Source organism: Chionomys nivalis, chromosome 23 (genome assembly GCF_950005125.1).
Source record: "Chionomys nivalis chromosome 23, mChiNiv1.1, whole genome shotgun sequence".
NCBI classification, from domain to species: domain Eukaryota; kingdom Metazoa; phylum Chordata; class Mammalia; order Rodentia; family Cricetidae; genus Chionomys; species Chionomys nivalis.
This window is the reverse complement of record NC_080108.1, coordinates 11,080,485-11,099,010: the sequence shown is the minus strand read 5'-3', so window position 1 is coordinate 11,099,010 and position 18,526 is coordinate 11,080,485. Positions and strand designations below refer to the sequence as shown.

At 49.5% G+C, this 18,526-nt stretch overlaps 1 protein-coding gene and 1 long non-coding RNA gene across 5 annotated transcripts in view; both read right to left on the bottom strand.

Annotated features, from left to right (window-relative positions):
• Positions 1-18,526, bottom strand: part of Cemip (cell migration inducing hyaluronidase 1) — a 143,932-nt gene that overhangs the window by 63,534 nt on the left and 61,872 nt on the right. Inside the window, exons 1-2 of one of the 4 annotated variants that reach the window (XM_057756209.1) lie at positions 2,970-3,026; positions 1,739-1,848 (exon numbers count right to left, since the gene is read on the bottom strand). In XM_057756209.1, coding sequence (XP_057612192.1) covers positions 1,739-1,784 — 46 coding nt within the window. In that variant the 5' untranslated portion in view covers positions 1,785-1,848; positions 2,970-3,026. Of the gene's footprint in view, positions 1-1,738; positions 1,849-1,995; positions 2,087-2,969; positions 3,027-18,526 lie in introns of those variants that run through there. The other 3 variants (XM_057756207.1, XM_057756208.1, XM_057756206.1) reach the window with 3 other exon arrangements.
• The window catches only part of LOC130865261 (uncharacterized), a 76,248-nt gene continuing 61,055 nt past the window's right edge, over positions 3,334-18,526 (bottom strand). The window contains exon 3 of the long non-coding RNA XR_009056090.1: positions 3,334-3,930. This is a non-coding gene — a long non-coding RNA (uncharacterized LOC130865261). The remainder of the gene's footprint in view (positions 3,931-18,526) is intronic.

Here is an 18,526-nt window from a genome sequence, read left to right as displayed (position 1 = left end):
TGGGTATTCAGACATGTGGATCAGTGAATAGCTGAAAATCATCTGTGCCAGCCCTGAAACATCACCATGGCAACGTGCTGATTTCTCTGACTAGGGCAGAGGCCTCGTGAAGCAGGCTATAAGGGAATGCAGGCTGCAGCTACTTGAAGTATGAGTGGCAAAGGTGATTTCTACTTCTCTCAGAGAACACGGACTACAGGGCTCCAGAGAGGGCATATCTCCCCTCCGAAGGGTTTGTTTGTAAAACTGGCAGGTTGGAGAAGGCACCCAGGAAGTATCTGAATATTCCTCTTCAGGTCGAATCACCCAAAAAAATGCAACTTCTAGCCTGGAGTCAACACCCACTTTGGCCTTATTAATTGAATGAGCAGATGAATGAACTCGGGCACTGAACACTGACATTATGGTGCCTACTTGCTACATCAGCCAAGAATTGAGAAGGTTTTGTAAGAATCCACTGTGGAGGTAGAACACTTCCTTCCTCCAGTGGGCTGGTAAGCGATGGAGTCCAGTGTGAGGTCCGTTATTATGGAAAATCTTAAGACTTGATGAATAAGCATAGCATTTTAAGATAAGCATGGTGGCCATGGTAGTGTTATTAAATATCTGTCCAGTTTCTAAGATTTGTGTCTGTGCCTCCCATGTCCTGCTAAAGGTGCCAGTTTTTTAATGGCTGTTTCCTATAGCCTGGCTGAAGTGTCCTGTGCTTCTAATCTTAATTTAAAATCTCATAAAGATCAGCTTGGCACCACAAAGAAGGAAAAAAATTCACACACAAGAAAAAATTCAAATTACTTAAAGACAAAGTTGACAATATTGAGGTAGTAAAACAGATCTCTGTAGGGTACTGGGGCACATGTCTCTAACCTTAGCACCTGGGATGTTGGGGCAGGAAGATGGCAGGTTCGAAGCCAGCCTGGATCATACTGAGAGAGAAACTGTCTCAAAAACAACTGGGCGTAGTAGGTACATGGCTTTGATACCAGAACTCCAGGGGCAGAGACAGGCAGGTCTGTGAACTTAAAGCCAGCCAGGGCTATCTTGTGAGGTCCTAATATATGAATATATGTATATATGTGTCTGTGCATTTATGTATTTATGTATGTATGTATGTATGTATATTTTGTGAGGTCTTCATAGGTGTGTGTAAAACAAAACAACAAAAAGAAAACACAATCTAACCCTCTCTGAGCATTGCGACTGAAGACTTCCTGGGGCCCAGATCCTGATCTGATGACAAGAAGTGGGCAGGAATTCTGAGCTCTGCAACCGAGTAGCCCAGACAAAGACAGAAAGCTGAATATCAGTCGAATGCTCCCTTGCCCCTCCCCGTACTCTCCTGGGCAGTTTTTAAATTTTATATTAGCAGGTCACGTTTTTTCTTCTATAAAACTCCAAATTTCTGTTCTCTTTTTAAAAATTCAAAATATCTTACAACAGTGTCTCCCTTTCCCAATGGCCCAGCACTGGAGAGATAGGTATTCCGTCAGGTAAGTCTCAGCTCTGTGGAGACCCTCCCAACCAGGTTCACTTGCAATGGAGCCCCAGCAGACGCTGAGCTTGCAATCTAGGATGATTCTAGGCCAGTCTGTCATTTCCTAAAACAACCTGAGGCAGGATGAGGCTTGCCTGCAACCAAGGTGTTCGAAAAGGACCCTACCCCAGAGACTCCCCGTGATCTCCCTCTCTCAGCAGCCTGACTGTAACTGAAGGAGGTCTGGGTTTTGTGGAATCTCACCTGCCAATGTGGCCCCCGAGAAGTCGACTAGGAGGAGCCAGTTCATGGCCAGCACGACCTTAAGGGAGACATGGTGCCTCCCAGCAGCCTTCAGTCTGACAGCATGCTCCCTGAAACGTAAGCACAGGGTCAGAATTGCATCCCCGCAGTAAGCACCAACAGGAGACAGAGTCACCCACACAGAGGCCAGAGACAGGCACATGGCAGGACATCAGGAGAGGCACACCCCATGGGTCCAGAGCGAAGACCTTCCTCACCTACCATGACTCAGGGCCAGGCAGATCTGGACACGCCAACTCAGTCATCGCTCTGCCCCTGTCCTGCAGCTCTGAGCTAAGTGCTCCTCGAGCTCCCTCCCTTTGGAATGGAGCCTTTCTATGTAGCCGAGAAATAAGAGAGACTAAGCGTAAGTTGGCAATCCAATGCCACAGGCTGGCTGTGTGATCTCTGCTGGTATGTGGCCTTCTCTGGACCTGGTTGTCTCATCAGGAGTGTAGAAGATGAGCTGATTTTGAACTTGGCATTGTCAGTGTGCGCTACCCATCTGTCTTCTCTTTATACAGTAACAGAACCCCTGGTTTTTATCTGGGTGCCTGGTCACCTAGAATAGCCAGCATGCTCTTCAGTTTCCTTGAGGTCTTGGGTTTAAGTTCAACCGATAAAGCAGACTTTCATCCAATGCCCTTAAGGGAAAAGAAAAAAGGGCTTCCTTCCCTTCCTTCCTCCCGCCTTTCTGCTGGCTGGCATGCAGATAAGATGGCTGGACCTCCAGTAACTCTCTTGCACCCATATAGTAGGAACCAAGCACTGAGAACGGTGATCTAAACGACAAAGAACTCTGGGGCCAGAAGTAACTCCGGATAACAGACTTATTATGTCTTCTGCTAAGGAGACAATTTAATTTCTGTTTTATTAAATAAGCTTGTGTTTTTAAGAGATCCGCTGTGATTTCTTTATTTTACTGTTTGCTCACACAGCAGGTGACTGTAGTACTCTGGATAAACATCAGGAAGGGGATTTTAGCAACACTATAGAGATTGGTTTTTGTCTTTGTGTTCTCACACCTGGGCTTTGGGAGGGGGTAACCCTAGTTTCTGAACCATCTCCCCTTGTCTTTCCCAATAGGCCTGTGACTGAACCTAGAACGAGCAGAGCAGACTTTATCCCGAGAAAGGGGCTCCCAGAGCTCTGCCTCTCAGGCCTGCTCGGTAGCTAATCTGATGCCCCTGACCTGAGGCCCAGGGAGGCTCTTTGTGCCAGCTCAGCGAACCGAGGCAGGTGGAGGGGAGAATCTTCGACACAGGTGGGCTGGGAGGAGGGCTGGGAAGGAAGGAGCCGCTCAGAATCAAAGCCCATGTGTCTCTCTTCCAGCACCCCGCCTGACCCAGGCTGGCTCTGCCAAAACAACAGAGGCACCTGTCTCTGGTATCTGGGAGGCCACGGTTCCCATGGCTCCCAGGGAGGATTGCTGCAAAAGATGAAGAGGAATGGCAGGAGGTGGTGCATCCAGGCCTCGGGCTGGGGTGGGGTAGGGGTGTGTCCTTGCCAGTGTCTGAGCCACAGGAAGTAGAGAGGTCACTGTGCCCAGAGCTACCACATGCAGAGTGCACAGCCTTCAGGCTTTTCTGTACAGGGTGGGTCTCAGGACCTGGAGACAGTCCAGCTGCAGTAGATCCTACAGATGCCTAGGTCATTCTTGGGAACTGTTCACCCAGAAAGACAGTGTGTTCATCTGAAACTCCTGGCAGCAGGGTGGGAATTCAGCTTCTTGGTTGATGAGACAGGCTTGAAGCAGGTTTCGGCTGTGGAAGGCAGTAGAACGGCTCATGGGGAACAATGCTTGGGACTTCTGGGGATAGCCAGCAGCTGCAGGCCAGCCGACGCTGCACTGGTCAGGCTCAAGGGTTGCTGGGACATTGGTCATGATGGGCTCAGCTGGCTTGTCTTCCCAAGGGTGTGGGAACCCCATCGATGTGTAAGAATCACATCCTTCCTCAGGAGACCTGTACCTCAGGCCATTAAACATCTTCACAGTAACAGGCAAAGTTCCAGATGTGCGGTGTTCCCAAGTCCAGATGCCATACCAGCCCTGGAGATTCAGGTATCAACAGAGGAGCAAGAGTGTCCATGACTCCCAGGTACAGGGGCTTTGCGCATCCTTCCATGGCTGTCCTGGAGTCCCAGATTGTCATCTGTAGAGAAAGCAGCGTGTTAAAAGATCCAGGGCTGGAGTGGGGAGATGACTTAGCAGCTAAGAGCACGGGCTGCTCTTCTAGAGGACCCAGATTCAATTCCTAGCACCGACATGGCAACTCAACACTGTCTGAAACTCCAGTTCCAGGGATCCAACACCCTCATACAGATATACATTCAGGCAAAAACACCAATATCCATGAAATAAAAATAAATAAATAAAAATAATTTAAAAAGACCCTGTGGTGCCACCTGGTCTGGAAGCAGCACCCTAAGAAAGAAGGAGACGGGAGAGTTAACAGACGGAATCCTGATATGAATCTCAGGGAAACAGGAAGTTGAGACCATGGGAAGTCCCTTAGTCTGGAGCTCCCCTTTGCCCTTCTCAGAGCACTTCACTGCTATAATCTACTTTGATGAAATGTGGGAGACATCAATGCAAAGGAGCCTGGGGTCCAGCAGTCCAGCCTGCCCCTCAGAGAGGTGCCCGTCGGAACCTTTTGCCTCCAACGCTGGGCATCCCTCAGGATGCTCCATGAAGTTGGCCTCTTGGGCATGTTCCTTCTGAGACCTGCCTCCTTGTCACAAAGACCAGAACCCCTGTGGCTCTGCCAAGCCAAGCCCTTCCCCAGGAACTAGCTTCCTAAGATGAAACACTCTGCACCTTCATCTCCGGTCCACAGAAGACTAAGGGACTGGGACACCTCTCCCAGCTGCACTTCCCTCTGCGTACCTGTTACCAGGGCAACTCCTCCATGAGCAGATGCTCACCTGGCAGATCTAGTTTTGCATTTCTTTTCTTTCTTTCTCTCTCTCTCTCTTTTTAAATAGGGTCTGGTATATAGCAGGCGGGCCTCAAATTCACTGTGTATCAGAGGATGATCTGGACCGTAATGTCTGTTTGCCTCTACCTCCCAAATGCTAGAACAAATGTGTGCTATCACTCAGCATTTATTTTTTGGGGGGGGAAGGGGAACCGGGTCTATAAACCTCAAGCTGGTCTCAAAGTCAGGATGTGTCCCTTCCACATGCTGGGATGGCATACATGTGCCTATATCTGGTTCTGACTGAGCCTTACTAATAAGCTTCCAAGTGAGGCCAACACGGCTGAGCAATGGGCTGTGTTCTGAATAGCAAGGATCTAGCTTAATCACATTCTCCCCGTTCTACAGGAGGACAAACTGAGACCCCACAGAGTAGGAGGAGGTTACTTGCATTGAGCAGAATCAGATAAAGGAAAGCCTGACCCAGTATCTAATGGAGAATGTTTGGATCCAAGTGACGAGCCACAAACCACCTTGCTCTTTGCTTGGGAGGGAGGAGGCACCAGGAAAACGGGGTGTGTGCCTTTTCCCTTATGTTTTCCCTCAAGCCACAGTTTGGATTGTAAACACAAGTCTGGGGTGCCTTGCAGGAGCTCAGATAGTCATATGTCATCTTTGCTCCCTCCCCCGGAGGAACCTCCTTTGATCTGGGAAATTCCCACTGGAACCACCTGCAGAAGCCATGCCTGGGTGCTGCGGTACATGTAACAATGACTGGAATCCTCACCATGGACTCACCCACACCTAAGCACAGCATCAGGACCCCTGTGTGGTCCTCTGCACTATCAGCTCCTCACATCCCACCACCCCATCACCAGCCGTGGTTGAGGCTTCCCAGCCTTTACTGGCATGGCTGGGGAAAGCAGCTCTAGGACCCTGCTCCCCTCTACCTGACCTTGATCAAGCGCTCCTGCCTTGGTGCTCATGAGCACTGTGGGGGGGGTGGGGGGGAAGTAAGCCAGACCTCTATCTTCAGGGATCCCTCCAATCCCAACAGACTAAGCCGAAAGCCCGACATTGAAAGGATGGACACAACCCTCCAGCAAAGCAGATACTTTGCAGTAGGAGCAGTTACTTAATGCAACTTAGTTGCTCCTGAAGTTAACCCTTTTCCCTGCAAGACACAATTCTCTTTTCTTTTTTCTGTTTAGAGCTTTCCACCCAATTCAGTATCTACTCATATATGGCCGTGTCAACTTAATAAAAGGGAAATAAAAAATTCAGAGTCTCAGTCTCTCTCTCTCTCTCTCTCTCTCTCTCTCTCTCTCTCTGTTGTGTGTGTGTGTGTAAATGCATGCAAGAATGTTAAGGCAAGAGCACAACCTCCTGTGCCATTCCTCAAGCACTACCTGCTTTACCTTCTGAGGTAAGGTCTCTCACTGGCCGAGAATTGGGCTACACTGTCTGGCCAATGAGTCACAGGGATCTCTCTGCCTCTGCCTTCCCAGCGTTAGACTTACAGCTATGTGCTACTATTTCCAACATTTTACACTAGTTCTGGGAACTGAACTCGGGTCTTCATGCTTACGTGAAAAGCGCTTTACTGACTGTGCTATTTCCCAAGCCCCGACTTTAGTTTCTTAGCAACAGGAAGCGAGTGAAGCACCCTACAGCTGTGTGTGGTGGAGCAGCCACAGTGAGGATCAGACCTGAACAATTTACTGATGCTCAGCTCGGGTTTCCAGCCTTGGGGCTTAGTGATTCAGACAATGTATACTGAAGCAACAAGTCTCTTTAGAGCAATGGACTCGTGGTACGATGTGGGTCAGTGTGGGTGCTAGCACTTACTTCCAAGTCTACAGACCTATCCAATCAGAAACTGTGCTGGTAGGGTCCCATAACCTTCTCTGACAAGTCCTCTAGGTGACTATGATGTGTGCAGGGTATTGATTTCGTTAAAAAGAGACACTTGTCAACCATTCATTAGGTGTCAGGTTGGTGAATGTTTGGCATGGTGTTGGCTAAGTGCTGACATTCCCCGGTGCATTGCAAGATAGGTTCAAAGAGAGGCCTCTGATGGGCCACTTGAGTGGGAACTTAGTCCTGTAGCAACCTGAGCTCCAGTTCTGTCAGCTTCAGCATGGGGAGCTACAGAGCTGTCGGGTGTGGTGAGATAATCCCCCTATGGTGTGTGGCACAGTGCAGGTCCAGGGTGACCCTCCTCCGATGTTGGTATGTCACCATCACCCGGGTCTGGCTTGTTTTATCCGCCAACCTAGATTGCTAAACAGGGCTGGTCCCTCTCTCAGTAGTGGGCTGGTGGTACCAACTGAGGAGCTGAGAGGTACTTCTAAGTAAAAAATGCTTCCTCCAAGCATGTCCTTGTCCTTATAGAATGAGGAGGAAACATAAAATGACCTAATGGGATCCCCACACTGGGCTCCGGGCAAAGGTTCTGTCTGGTTAATGCAGTGTGGCAAACACGCCACTTGGGGTCCTAACCCCTGATGTACCCAGCTTGTTTACAGGAGAGAGTACAGGAAAAGCTGGTCTTCCACCTCAGAGGCTGGGGTAGGGTGCCAGAGAGGGCCACTTCTCTGGTCATTTACATTTTAAAAATTACATTTTTAGCTTTCTCAGACTATCGAATCCTGGAGGCTTGGCTTGCCCCCTGCAGTCAGGCAAACCCCAACTCCCAAAAGAAAGGGAGAGAGATGAAAATCAAGAAGAAGACTACCCTGCCCCCCGACTCGCACCACAGGATCAGTGAGAAAGAGAAGACACACAGGGCACCCAGAGAGCAGATCTGTTAGGCTCCAGCCTACCTCCTGCCAGCCTCGGAGTCTGTGATTGGCCTCTTTAATCTAAATGTTCCTCCAGTTCACCTGTCACCCCACCTGCCACTCTGCACATTTTGTGATTTGGAGTTGAATATTCCGTGTCTACCTCTGAGTTCTCCCTGACTCTAGAATCCCCATCTCTGCTTCTTACTTTGCATCTATGGGTTACTGAATGAACTCTGTGTGTGTGTGTGTGCGCGCAGGCGCGCGCGTGCATCTGTGTGTGTACACCCATATCTGTATGTGGGTGCACTTGTGTGAAGAGGCCAGAGACCCAGGTCTCACTAATTAGAGGAAGCTGGCTGGACAGCAATGTCCAGGGAACCCTGGTCTGCTTCTCCACTGCTGGGATTATAAGCACTCACGGCTACATGGGCTTTCGATGTGGATGCTGGGATTTGAACTCAGGTCCCCCAGTTTGTGTGGCAAGCACTTTATTGACTGACCTAGCTCCCTGGCCCCTGATTATAGCTTCCTTTTAGAGGATTTCATTCAACTGTGAGGTTCTTGTGCCTTCCACTTTGGGGCATGGTTGCCTGAGTGTCAGGACTCCAAAAACCCAGTTCTTTAACAGAAGGCAGAAGCTCCAGGCTGGGCAGACAATGGCGGCCCAGCCAACAGCAAATGAGCAATTCGTTTGCCAACCCTTCACTGAATCACCTCGTCTCTCTGTAACTCTGGACTCTGTTCAGGGCTCTCAATAAAACAGGTGGGTGTAATTTTGAGGTTGAGACTGGATCCATTTAAATAAAAATATTATTTCTTCTCCTGTCATTTAAGCCTTCTTTTCTACCTGTGGAAAATAATGTCTACCCTATTCAAGTTGAATTTGACACCCCCACACACACATCATGAAGCAAGAGAGGAAGTTCTTGGTTGATACAGTTGCCAAGTCCAAGGTCAGCTTGTAGAACAGCTGGGGGTAATTTAAGGTTGCTGCAGGGAAGGCTCTTGGCCTCTCCCAGCAGTTCCAATATTCTCTACAGAGACCACTGCATGCTATAAAAGTTAATGGAGTATCTCAATGGCACCCTCATATTCCCCCAATATTTGATGCCTGACACACTCCTGAAACTCATGTAGGTAGTGTTGTCTTTTCCCTTTGGGGTATGGCTACCTGCTGGGTGCCTGCACACACCCTGTCCCCAGCTCGAGCTGCAAATGCCAGAGACTTCACAGTGTGCCTGCTACCCAGGGCTCCCAGAGCTCTGCCTTTTCTGTTTCTAGTTCTGTTACCACTAGCTCCATTCAGGGTGCTGGGACATTCATCCCCGGGGGTGGGGGTGGGGGTTGGGGGAAGGGGTAGCGACTTCCTCCTATCTCACAGTGAAAGTTGCTGCATCTCACTGGGATGGAGGTGGAACCTGAGCTGGGTTTTCATCCCACAAGGCATTGGAAAGCCCCTAGAATGCTGCGCTCAGTCCATAGAGGTCTGTGTAATAGAAACTGCATGGGTACCTGAGCTCCCTCTACCCTAAGGCCCTCCCCACAGTCCCTCCAATTCCGACCTTTTGTCTGTACTGCATGTGACAGCTTTTTCCACTGTGACATGCCTCTCTCAAGGGCCTTTTGTCCTTCACTTCATGGGAGCATCTTTCTAGTCTTCTCATCCCATCAAATGGGTATAGAAACATGATTCAATAGAAGTCCAACTAGCCAGCCCAGGTTCCTCCGCCTCCTTACAAGTCTGTCAAATCCCGCAGAAATTTAGAGACAGGCGCTGTCACTGGACTCAAAGGCCAGTTGCCCTAGACCTCAGCTGCAGCTTCCTGAGCTTTCGTCTGCAGGCTTATGTTTCTGGCACGCTGGGGAAACTGACTGCGGCCAGGACACATAAGGCCATGAGCATCTGGCTGGATCACAGAATGCAGAGAGTTCCTGTGGGCCAGAGAGAGACGCTGGCCTCGTGTCTTTGCTGGCTCCGAAAGAGACGGCGGCGGTAAACACTTCATCAGCTGTAGTCCTAAGTGAAAATCCTAGCATCCGCCATTGGGTCAGTATTCCTCCTGGCTTGAGAGTGCCCTCCCTGTGCATGCCCGCTTGTTTCTGAGGCTCAAGGAAGATTTCTGTCAAGAGCCCCTCCCCATCACCTCCCATCAGGCTGGAGAAGCATGCTGTTTATCTCGTGTGTGTGTGTGTGTGTGTGTGTGTGTGTGTGAGAGAGAGAGAGGGGGGGGGGCAGAGAGCACGCCTGAGAGAGAGCTGTCACTGTAAAGAGCTGACAAGCATGCATTTCCTCTCTCACTCCCCAGAGATCTAGTTCCTGGACAGGCCCAGTCTCCTGCCCTTGGATACTGATGCAGGCAGACTCCCTCACAGGCACAGTGAAAAAAGGAAGAGTTTTTTTTTTCTACCCAAACAAAGGAAAAGAATTTTCCCTTAACCACCAATACTACTGACTACTAATATGCCAGGGGCTTCACAGCAAACAGGTCTCCAGGTCTCTGTGCACACTAGCGGATATCCTACGATTCAGTTGAGCCCTGACACTGTCATGTGTCACGTGTATTTAGCACCCAAGGGGCTGAAACCTCTTCAAACACAGAAAGGGCTCATGATGGCATTTAGACAGTCATACTGGGCTTCCTTCACACTATGAAGTAGCTAGTCCGGGCAGGCTCAACACCTGCAATTCCAGCATCCAGGAACCTGAAGCAGCATTGCTACAAGTTTGGGGCCAACCAGGGATCCCTATCCAGAACCCGTCTCCAAAAATATAAACAAACCAACCAGTCAACAAGCAAATTAAGCAGAATGCTTCTGGGAGCAGATTGGACAGCAGCCACATATATACACTCAGGGGATGGGTGAGCATGCGTGTACGGCACGGGGACGTCAACAGACGAAGGTCCAGACGCAATTTGGAATGAAGGTGATTAATTTGAAGCCTCTGTGTTTCGTGTGAAGGAAGTAAAGGAGCTGGGCAGGAAGGGGCAGGACTAAGAGTTCAGGAAGGGCAGCACCAGGCCACAGGCTTCCTAAGTCCCAGAGCATGCTGGGGCCTTGGCGTGCCTGTCTGCTCTCCTTTCTGCCCTCTGTTTCTTGATCTTCTGATGTGTGTGCATGGGGCGAGGCCACCTGCATGGGCTCCGGAGGTAATCCGTGAGTGGATCTATTGGCTGGGCTCATTGAGGGATGGCTGCATGCCCCGGTAGAGGAAGAGGCCATGGGCTGGAGTTATTGAAAATACTGGTTCTCATCTCAATGTGGCTGGCAAGTGCCTGCTTCAACGCCATGAGAGCAAAGTGCTATCAGGGTCACCACACAGTTCGTTATTAAGGGAGCATAGAGATGAAAAGGGACAACCCTGGGACACCCAGGTACAGCTATTCCCGAAGTTAATATTATCCTTGGAGTTTTCAATTACATGAGGTAATCATGTTCCTACTACCTCGTGTAAGCCAGTGTGAATTGTGTTTCTGACATTCGCTTTGGGAACGGTCCTGACTAGCAGGGAGCCAGAGGGAAAGCAAGATGAAAGTTCTTTCAGGTCTCTTTGATCTCATAAAAAGGGTACAAAAGACTTCCTCTCCCAAAATGAAGCATGCCTGTCCCCCAAGAAATGTGGGCCACCTCAGAAAGCAATAAACCAGCGCTGTTGCCGGGCTCTGTGGGACTGACCCGCAGGCCTGTAAGTTTGAGGCCAGCCAGAGAACTTAGAGGACTTGCCAGATAAAATTGAAGTTTAAAAAGTTGGGGGCAGGGGCCATAGCTCAGTGGAGAAGGCTGGCTTTAACTCTCAACACCATGGAAGAAAAGAAGTGAAAAGAAAAGCAAGATAATTTCTGCAAGAACCATTTACATCCTACCTCCACCCCACCCCTCATCACAGCTTCCACAGATCTCCAGGGCAGATCCTAAGAGTTTAATTTAAGATCTTCTGGTCTTTCTCACACGCCAGCGTCTGCTCCTGCTATTCTGTCCTGTTGGACTTTTCCTTGACAACGTGAAACCTGTACTTCCCTAGGATCTTTTCAGTGTTTTTCCCATTACCTAATATCCTTCCCACTCCCCACCCCCACCCCAGCCTGGGTGCTCAGCGCTCACCCCAGTTCTTACAGAACGTTCGCGGACACCCTCTTCCCCACCCTGCCCTCGGGACCCCTCGAGCATCTCGGTTGCTTTCTTTACAAACATGGATCGGATGAGGATTGTGTGAAGCTTATGAGGGGGAGGAACCGGGCCAGCTGTAAAGCTACTCAGAACCGAGTTCTGCCATCAGTGGCCTCCGCATCACTCGCAAGCTTCCCCCAGGTCACTGAGTGGCAATCTCTAGGCGTGGCTGTGCACACTGAACTTTAACTTGCTGGCCCCAGAGACACCTTTCTTGCTCCTCTTGTCCCGCTGGAGGAGTCTGAGCTGCTGTTGTGCCAACTCTGTGGTCCCCGCCCTTCTCCATCATTTCTATCATCAGGGTTACCGCACGTGTGGCAAAGGAGGTTAGTCAGAGCAGCCTCCCAAGGTGGTGACGAGAGAGGAATCCTCTGAGAGTTCTGAGGCAGGCATGCACCCATGAGGAAGCCTTTCCAGTTGGGTCAGAAGCAGAGGCCCCTGCTGGCCCCTGTTGGGTTGGGCAGGCAGGCTGGAAGGTCATGAGGCAGACCTAACAGGCCTGGCAGCAGTTCAGAGAGCCAGCCTCCCTCCCGGCTACTGTTCTCAGACTCTCCCAAACCCAGGAAGGGCCGAGACAGGGAATGTTTGCACAGCAGATAGGCCTCTCTGCACCTCCCTCTGTCGGCCACGGTGGGTGCCAAAGGGCACGCCTGCCTTGGGCCCAAGCCCAACCCAGAGTGCTCCTTTGATCTGAGAGGTTTGTCTTCCCTGCACTATTTATTTGTAGTAACTGCCGTGGTTTTCAACCACGCCAAATACATGGAGAGGAAGCTGGCCGGCGGAGCTCTACAACAGAAGCCATTGCTTCCCTCAGAGCCTGGCATTATTGTGCTACCTGCACCCCATCTCGCAGGTGTGACCTGCAGTTCTGGGCTATGCAACAGACACCCACGTTCTCGGGAAGAAAATGACTTTTGGAAAGGCATGGCTGGAAATGGCAAGGCTCTGGGCCTCAGTCTTATCTTCCTGGAGGAAGTGTGTACTTTAGTATTTTAACACTTACTTAAGACCACGAGGTTGTGACTGGAAAACGCAAGACATAGACGCCTGCCTGCAGAAGCTCCCTCTCTGTCTCCTGCTCTGGGATCTCCTGCTCCTGGCTACCAGGAGACCCCCCAAGCCTCCAAACAACCGCTTCTTTCATCAATACAACATTCCACTGTGAAACACTCAAATATACAGCCAAGCACTTCACAGTGAACCCTTACTGGCCACACTTGCAACTACCAGCAACACCATGCTGTATTTGGCCTTCCATGTAGCTAACCATACATGTTTCTACCTAGTCAAAAACCAACCTTAATTTTTGAAGGCACATCCAGGCAGAGTGAAGCAACTTGCGTTTCTAATGTGTTTGACACACACCGTGTACACTAGACTTCAAAACTCACCCATGTGAATGAGACACACAGAGCTGATGGATGTGTGTGTTGAGTGTGGACAAATCCATTGTGCCCATGTAACTGAAGGCCTAGGCAGGTACAGAACAAGGCTGTTGCTCTACTGACTTCCTTCAAGTCCTGGCTCAGTCTAGTTTACCCATGGAAGGCAGCCACTTCTCCAGTTGAAAGTATCAAAGAAGAGTACCCATTTTGTCTCTTCTAGAACTTCACAGCAAAGAACGGTGCAGGGTGTGACCCTTTGTGTAAGGCTGCTTGTGCTCAGAGCCCCTTAGAGCTGCGTCTTTGTTGCTACGTATGTCATGAGGAGCTCACAGTAAGTCTTAGCCAGTTGTGAACACATATGCCATGCCACATCGTGGCTTTGGCTCTGCTGTTCTAGGCAGTCCCCAAAAGCAATACTGAGGACTAAAGAAGAGGGTAGCTTTGCTCTGAAAACCCCAACAGACGATCCAGATGCTGTGATAAGCAGGCATCCTTGGTTCAGATCCACTGTACAACTTACTCACTGAGCAAGACTAGGCAGGCCCCAGAGCTGGAGCTCCCCATATCTGTGGGAGATACAGATCAAGTCTCCCAGTGGATGCCAGAGACCACAGACAGCTCCAAAGTCTATGTGTACATTTGATGTGGGTTTCCCCTCTGTATGCTGTGATTACCATTAATGAATAAAGAAACTGCTTTGGACCTATAGCAGGGCAGAACTTAGCTAGGTGGGGGAAAACTGAACTGAATGTTGGGAGAAAGGAGGTAGAGTCAAGGAGAAGTCATGGAACTGCCACTGGAGGCAGATATGCTGAAACTTTGCTGGTAGGCCACGACCTCATGGTGATGCACAGATTAATGGAGATGGGTTAAATTAAGATGTAAGAGTTAGCCAATAAGAAGCTAGAGTTAATGGGCCAAGCTGTGATTTAAATAATATAGTTTCTGTGTGATTATTTCTGGGCTGAGCAGCCGGGAACCAACAAGCGGCCCTCCTCACTACACACATTACACGAAAGGGAGTTTGGGGGTCATTAGAAATACATGAAGGGTCATCTGGGTATAAGCACTCTAATTCTGTGACAAGAGACTGATATGGATGCCAAGAGGCTAACAGGTGTGTAGCATACACAATGTAGATACACTGAATTAAGAGACGTTCTTGGCAACAAAGAATGGGATGTCCTAAGATATCATCACATGACTCCTGGCAGTGTTGTTCAATTTTAAACATATGAATTACGTATTTCCTAAATTTTCTACCTGGTATTTTTGGACCATGGTTGAGTTGACTGCAGGAACCTGAAGCCCACAGAAAACAAAACCACATGCGTTAGAAGCTTGGAGGCGGGTCAGGCTGGCTTCTGTGCTTCTCTGTTCTCCAGCTTCCTCAAGCTGAGAGGCGCTGGTAGCTGCAGAACCACCCTCAAAGGACTGGGAAGCATCCAGGCGAGCACGTGGCAAAGGTTCAACAGACAGGGGAGGAGGAACTTTGCCTGCTAACAGAGGCTCGCACCCAGCGTGTGTCACACAGCAGCTCTGTGAGCCTGGGAAATTTCCACGGGCTCCCTTTAAACAGGAGCATTCATGCTGTTTTATGATATTATCTTGTGGGTTTATTTTTCCTCTCCCGTTCCCTACTCTCCCCACCACCTCCCTTCATGCTTTTGGGATGAGGCTCCACTCTAACAGGTAAGGATACAATAAATAGGCTTGTATCTTCTGCCTAAGGGAGCGCTGGAGAGAACTTCAGATAACACTTAGGTATGGTGGTTCACACCCAGACTCTCAGCATTTAGGAAGCTGAGGTAGGAGGATTGCAAGTTCCAGAACAGCCCAGACTGCATAGTGAGATTCGGTTCCAAAAAAATAAGAGGTGGAGAAGGGTCAGCTTCGGAAAGTACCTGTACATGAATGCACTGCCTAAGATCTTCCAGAGGCTTCTGGAAAAAAGTTATTACTCAGAGAGAGAGACAGGGAGAGAGAGAGAGAGAGAGAGAGAGAGAGAGAGAGAGACAGAGACAGAGACAGAGGGAGAGAGACAGAGAGAAGAGAGACAGACGAGAGACAGAGAGACAGACGAGAGACAGATGAGAGACAGAGAGACAGACGAGAAAGAGAGAGAGATCCTGGCAGAGATGATTTAGCGCTATCTCCACTGGTTTACCTATAGCCTGCAGAGGCCCAGAGAATGGGTGAACTCAGACTCACCTGGCTCTAGCCTTTTCCTAATTCTGTTTGCCACAGGCAATTCAACCTCTGAACTGTTGTTGCTAGAATTTCAATCCAAGTCAGACCCTAAAAATCACCAAGAACATTTCAAATCTCCTCCTTCAATTATTTTGACATATGCGTTTAATCAGCAGTCACCTAGCCAAGCCTAAAGTACTCCTCCTGCCTGCCTGCGGCATCGTGCCTGCTCCTCAGGTTCCCCTTGTCGCAACTGGGATGCTAGACCTGCTGATTCCTGCTACCATTACTCTGCCAGGTGGGAATGCATCAAAATACAACTCCGTGGTCTGGAGGTGTAACTCAGTTGTCAGACTGCTTGCCTAACACACGTGAAGCCCTGCACACAATCTCTAGCACCAGATAAACCAGAGTGGTGACACGTGCCTGTGAACCCAGCGTGTGGGAGGTGGAGCCAGGAGGTTCAGAAGTTCAAGGCCTTCCTTGGCTATGTAACAAGTTGGAGACCAGCTTGGACTCTGTAAGATTATGCCTCAAAATAAGACAAAAAAGAAACATTGCTTTGTACCATGTAAATATATTGCCATTTGCCAATATAAAGCAAACACAAAACTTAAAGTGGGGGGCCCACAGACCCTTTGGTTTGTTCAGGGGTCTCCCACAAAGAAAATTTCAAAGTGAAATGAGATGACTCAGTTTCAGCTATCACGTATTTGCATATCAGATTGAGCAACAAGAAATGGTCCACGTTCAACTGTTAGAAGAATGTGGGGCCCATAAAATTCAACCTGTTCATCACGCAGCCCCTGACTGCACATAGACACCATTGTGTCTAAGCCTGGGAGGTGATGTGGGGACACGGGGTTCGAGGAACAGAGCTGCCTTCAGAGTGGTTGTTGGTCTTCACTATCTAATCTCCCTGCTTGCATCTCTTTCCCGGGCTGCACCACCTTTTGCTCTGAGATCTCTGACTTTGAAACAGAGCCAGACTCTTTCTTAGGGCTTCTGGGGCACCACAAGCTACTCCTTGAGCAAAATCTACACTGTGTTCGGATCAGCAGTGACAGATGTTTGTAGGACGGGCCTCCTGCAGTCAGGTTTACCCTGGGAACTCTTTCCCTCCCTACACTAAGATGACTGGAACATACTTTTACTGACTGAATGCGAGGGTCATGTTTATCCTGACCCTAATCCTTCCTATGACCCACTTTTGATTCCAGGATAAGACCTGTCTTCCAATAACTCTAACCTCTGTGCTGGCTGAAGACAGCTGACATTTGATTCTGGTGCTAGCAACCAGAAGAGCCCAGCTTCCTCAGCCATTAAGGACATCCTGGTTTCTGTGTATTGTCCTCGTTGCCTTTCATGTCCCACGTGTTGTCAAAAGAGAGGAAGTGATTCTCCTGACTCACTCTTTATCCCAGGGCAGAACCCCAGGGTCACCTGTGTGACCCAGGAGGATTCACGATGAGGAGGCAGAGGGTGTGGACCACAGGGTGATGCCCACAGATACTCAGTCATCTGGAGGAATGTGCTGCAATCCACATCAGAACAAAGACAGGAGATCTCACCCTGGGAGTGGTGAAGAGAGCAGGAGCCACTGACCCATCTCACTGCCTCTTTTCCCTCTCTTGCTCCTGGTCCTGCTGTGGAGGAACTGGTGTTAGATTCAAGGCTGCCTGTCACTTACCCTTTCTAGGCCCCACACCTTGCAGGGATTTCACCCCTTGGGCAGCCCCAGCTGATTGGCTGGCCCCAGGAGATCACTGCTTGAGAATGCTGCCTTACACTCTCCAAACATACCATCCAGCCTGATTAGGAATTGCCATCCCCACCAAGCTCCTGCCATTAATACCCAGCATTGCCTAGCCTTCCCTCTGACTAGACTGGTTCACATAGGCCTGGCCCTTGTTGGACAATCCCAGCATCCCACCCACCAATCTTGCCAACTGAATCTCTCCAGTACACAATCCAACTCTTCTCAAAAGCCCTGGTGCTGACCCTTCCCAGATACTATGGCTCAGAAAAGGGTGGCCTTCATCTGGTTGCCACATCTGAGCAATCATTTCTCAGCATGAGGTAAGCAGAATCGGCCTCCCTTGAGGATTTCTGCATCTTCCTTGACTCACTCAGCTTCCCTTGCCTGGTAGCTCTTGACACCAATCCATGTATTTTTCTTCCTTGAATATCTATCTATCTATCTATCTATCTATCTATCTATCTATCTATCTATCTATCATCTATCTATCTATCTATCATCTATCTACCTACCTATCCATATATCTGGTTTTTGTTTTGTTTTGTTTTTGAGACAGGGTTTCTCTGTACAACCCTGTTGTCCTGGAACTTGCTTTGTAGAGCAGGCTGGACTCAGACTCAGATCTGACTGCCTCAGCCTCTGGAGTGCTGGGATTAAAGGGTGTACGCCACCCCAACCCTGACTCCTTTGCCTTATTTTAACTGAGCTGCATTTTTGTGAGTTCACTGATAACACCAAGAGACAACTCACTTCCTGGCTCCCATTCTCTCTTCAAGCTGTCCCTTCTGCGTGCTGCTCTTAGCCACATACAACTTTCACACCAAGAGAAGCCCATGTGTCCCTGATTTCCCTGTCCCTCACATCAGCTCTTGTTACCCAGCTGGAGCTGGGGAATTATTGGCCCAATAGCTCTGTGATCACTAGCAGGGCAGGTGACTGCCCTTGTCATGGGCAGGGTTGAGGAAAAGAGAGGGATCAGGTCAAGTGAGGGTTTGTGGCTGGAATAGAGGACGGGGCCCTTGCTGAGAGAAGGACAAACAGCAATGAACTTCTAGAAGTACCTCTTTACATGAGAACCATGGGGTAGCCAGTTGTGCACAGATGTTTTTTAGACAGGAGGTGGTGGGGGTCAGGAGGGAGGTGTAAGTTTTAGAGGTAACTTAAGGAGTCCTAGTTCAAGGATAGCCTGATCTAAATAACAAGTTCCTGATTAGCCAGAGCTATACAGCGAGACCACAGCTCAAACAAACACAGAAACAAACAAGAGAAGTCCCCGAAGCCAACTGTATGTCTCCCAGATCAAGGGAAAAACCGACTTTCAAGACTGAAGTCTGAGGCCACAGAAACAATCAGCCTTGGGCTCATCTTGGGGGCTGCACCCTGGTCTTGCTTTTGGGATTACAGCACCAAAGTCAACTGTTTAGGGGTAGTTTCCCACACCCCTCCTTCTCCCCAAGAGTCCCTTCCTATCTAAGGGCAAGCCCACACCTTTAGGCCAGCAATGCTATCAGAGTGTTTGAAGTTGCTGTCTGACACTTGTGGGG